General features: G+C 50.1%; 1 protein-coding gene across 2 annotated transcripts; it reads left to right on the forward strand.

Moving 5' to 3' along the window:
* The first annotated feature begins 26 nt into the window (after positions 1-26).
* On the forward strand, positions 27-3,621 carry TBL2 (transducin beta like 2). 2 transcript variants are annotated; one of them, XM_019621943.2, is made up of 5 exons: positions 27-273; positions 365-516; positions 1,645-1,771; positions 2,589-2,741; positions 3,086-3,621. In XM_019621943.2, the coding sequence occupies exons 2-5, from the start codon at positions 414-416 to the stop codon at positions 3,540-3,542; spliced, it is 840 nt and encodes a 279-aa protein (XP_019477488.1). In that variant the 5' UTR covers positions 27-273; positions 365-413; the 3' UTR covers positions 3,543-3,621. The 2 variants fall into 2 exon arrangements, with proteins under 2 accessions (XP_019477488.1, XP_019477487.1); XM_019621942.2 differs by having other exon boundaries at positions 27-516.
* The last annotated feature ends 50 nt before the right edge of the window (positions 3,622-3,671 follow it).

Genomic DNA, 3,671 nt, shown 5'->3' on the forward strand with positions numbered 1-3,671 from the left:
GGGGATCGGCGGCGCCGCCGATGCGAGACCTGCCACGTTAACGGGGTGCTCGCCTCGCCGCCCGGTGCGAGGGCTGTGCGCGGGGAGCTGCGAGGGCCGCGGGCTGGGAAGGCTGCGTGGAAAGCTTTCCTTGGCACTGGTGAAGCGGCTCTGCAGAGAGAGGAAGGGATCTCGCTTCCAGGTGTTCTTTTCCATTCGGTGCCGTGGTTGAGCTAAGGCAGGGAAAGCTCGGTGTCCTCACAAAACACAACTGATCTGTCACCTTTCCTCCAGGTGCCCTGAATGACTGATAACTCACCCGCCATAGCTAGGCTGACAGTGGCAACCTGCTGCTTAATGGCTCAGTTACCGTCCTTCCACTTAGGGCGTTCATTGTCTGGCTGGCAAATGGAGAGACAATTCGTGTCTATAAAATGACAAAGAAGGACGACGGCAGCTTCACCTTCACTGCATCTTCTGAGGACTTCCCAAAGAAGCACAAAGCTCCTGTCATTAACATAGGAGTTGCAGAAACAGGTATGGCGATGGTGAGCTGCTCACCTGCTGTGGCCCTCCGGATCCACCTTGGTTTCCTTTTTGAGCTACAGCTGCTGGGTTGAAAATGTTAAGAGTTCTTGATTTACTCAAGGCCTGCTTGATTCTCTGTGTTTTTCTGGTTCTTATGTTTTAGCTTTTGTTTACTACTAAGTGAATTGGAAGATGTAATTTGAGGAGCAAAATTTGTGTAAGCTCAGAATTACCTGCTTTGCACAGCGTCTTATTTTAGGCTTTTGGGAACACTGTTGAAAAGAGATTTGGTCTCAGTATTGAGAGCATTGCTATTCTCTGGCTCGGCAGTCTTGCTTTAGCCAGTGAGAAATGTCTCCAGTGAGTTCATGGATTCAGGAGCACAGGATGTACCTTGGACTTCTGGTATCTCCTAGAACAGAGCCTGAGAAGGGTGAATGTTGATAGCAGCGGGCTTGGTGGATTCATGCTTCAGCTGTGTGACAGTGGACAGTTGGCAGTGGGTGGATGCATGTTCCACTTTGTAAGAGAAAAGCCCATAAAATTTTAAATGAGGTCTTTGGCTGTAGGAGTGAAAATTGAAACCCTGTAACAAGTAGCTTGAGGGTAAATTTGCAACTCAGTGTCCATGCTGAGACAAACGAGGGGAAGCACTGCAAATGGAAACAAGCAAATACGCAAAATGCTGACACCACGAGTAATCAGGGACAAAAGTATTGTGACTTCTAATCAGCTATGAGCCTATAATTCCTGACTTGAAAGCTAGAGATACCTCTTCTTGTTAAAATACAATTTAATCAAGTCTGCTACATTACCTGAGCATACTACTGAGCTCTGCAAGTAGGATCTGAAAGATGCTGGGTGGGAAGCTCAGGGGTTCTCTGGGTTGGCAGCTGTGAGCTGCTGAGTCCTGACTGAACATTAACACATACCCAGGAGGTGAGCCTGCTGGCAGGGCTTTTTACTCTGTGCCAGGAGATAAGCATTGATGTTTTGGTGCTGCTTTTGGTTTTCTTGACAGCTCTGATGCAGATAGGTTACTCTGCTTAGGGACTGTTACAGCTGTTGGTGACTGTGGCAGCTTTAGGCCGAGGAACTCTCCTGATCTCTGCCTTTTCTCTCTCCCTTCCCCCCCAGGAAAATTTATCATGACAGCTTCCAGTGACACCACCATCCTGATCTGGAACCCGAAGGGTGAAGTCCTTGCCAGCATTAACACTAACCAGATGAACAATGCCTATGCTGCTGTGTCACCATGTGGGAGGTGAGGAACATGCAGGTATTCTAGGCTGCTCCTGCTGAGTGGGAAGCCACAGTCTCAGAGGACATCATCAGTTCAGAACATCTGCAGTTTGCTGTCACTGTAATGCAATTTTCTGAGGGTTCCAAGTTTCTCTAATGATTTCTGCTCCCAAAAGGAGTCTTTCTGGGAGTGCTGACTCCCATCTGTGGCCTCAGACATTTGGTGATTTGTTGAGTGCCTCAGTATTGCTGCTCCTGTTTACCACCTCCTGAAGCACTGAGGAGAGCAAACAACATTGGCTGTGATGGCAGAGCTGGGCCAGTGCAAACAGTTTGTGCAAAGCAAGTAATGTTCCTAGCACTTGTTTTTAAACTTCTAAGTATTAATAACAAAACTGGATTTATTTTTTTTTATAACCAAGAGGTTATTTATCAGGAAAACCTTGTTCTTGGCTCTGTCTCTAACCTGCTGCTGTAGCAGGACAGTTGTTATGCGCCAGTTGCAGTGAGTCTGGGTCAGAGCACTTAAGTTTCTTAATTTTTACTAAGGAGTTTCTGTTAAGGCCGTTAAGTTGTGGAGTTGCTTTGTCCCCTGGTGGCCTTCCATAATGTTCCCTTTACCAGCCTGGTTTCAGTGAAAATTAAAAACTTTTCCAGCAGACCAAAGCAAAGATTTGAATGTAGGTGTCTGGTTAAGACTGATTCACAGAGCACTTTCTCTGCAGCCCTTGAGAGGCAGGAGGGAGAGCTCTGCAGTGCTGTGGCTGAGAGCTGACCCTAAGACCCAGCCACAGCGGTGCTTTGTAATAGCCTGTCTCTTTGTTTTTTATTTTATTCAGGTTTGTGGCATCATGTGGCTTTACTCCTGATGTAAAGGTTTGGGAAGTGTGTTTTGGCAAGAGCGGAGATTTTCGGGAAGTGACCAGGGCTTTTGAGCTGAAAGGCCACGCTGCTGGTGTATATTCCTTCTCCTTCTCTAATGACTCGAGGCGGTAAGTGTGTTATATCACTGTCTGAAGGAGTACCCTAAGGATACGTGTGCTCACCCCTTCCAGTGTGCCTGAATTGCCCATCCATACTCAAACCTGTGCCCACCCCTGCGTGCCCAGGGACTGCCTTGGTCCATCCTCATCCTCCTTTTGGGTTTCCTCCTGTTGTTTGACCATCCTCCTTGTTCTGGGAGGGGGATGATGACCCTATGTGTACACACATTTCCAGGCTCATGTTTTCCAAATCTCTGTCCACAAAGCGAGGGATTCCTGCTTTGCAGATGTGAAAAGGAACGAGTGTGACCCACCTTCCTCGCAGTCACACACAGTTTATGTTCCGCCTCTAGGATGGCAACTGTTTCTAAGGACGGGACATGGAAGTTCTGGGACACAGACGTGGAATACAAGAAGCAGCAGGACCCGTACCTGCTGCTGACGGGGAGGTGCGAGGTGTCGGAGCCGTGCCGCATCGCGCTGTCCCCCGACGCTCACGTTGCAGCCATCTCCTGCGGCACGACTATCGCCGTGTACAACACGCGCCGAGGGGAGGAGGAGGAGCGCTTTGTCGGCGTTCACGGACAGCACATAGCAGATTTGGCTTTTGACACCACCGGCCGCTTCCTGGTGTCCTGCGGTGACCGGGCCATCCGCGTGTTCCACAACACACCCGGCTACCGCGCCGTGGTGGAGGAGATGGAGACCATGCTGAGAAAAACCACCACCAAAGCCACCCGGGAGCGGCTGGAGCAGCAGATCGCCGGTGCCAGGAAAGCGCTGGCTGCCATCTGCGGCAGGAAGCAATAGCAGTTCCGTGCGGGAGCGGCGCGCCGGGTTTGACCGATAAAACAATGAACAGATTGCAATAAAAGAGCGCTCACGGCTTTCCCTGTCTGCTTTCTGCCCCTGGCAGCACGGAGGGCGTACGCTCCTCTG

This window comes from Meleagris gallopavo, chromosome 21 (genome assembly GCF_000146605.3).
Source record: "Meleagris gallopavo isolate NT-WF06-2002-E0010 breed Aviagen turkey brand Nicholas breeding stock chromosome 21, Turkey_5.1, whole genome shotgun sequence".
Classification (NCBI taxonomy): domain Eukaryota; kingdom Metazoa; phylum Chordata; class Aves; order Galliformes; family Phasianidae; genus Meleagris; species Meleagris gallopavo.

Bases quoted from the DNA above. Each gene is read 5' to 3' on its own strand.
- TBL2 (XM_019621942.2), top strand. From the start codon at position 414: ATGACAAAGAAGGACGACGGCAGCTTCACCTTCACTGCATCTTCTGAG. The intron at 1,772-2,588 runs GTGAGGAACATG...TATTTTATTCAG, and splicing joins GCTGTGTCACCATGTGGGAG to GTTTGTGGCATCATGTGGCT. The intron at 2,742-3,085 runs GTAAGTGTGTTA...TTCCGCCTCTAG, and splicing joins TTCTCTAATGACTCGAGGCG to GATGGCAACTGTTTCTAAGG.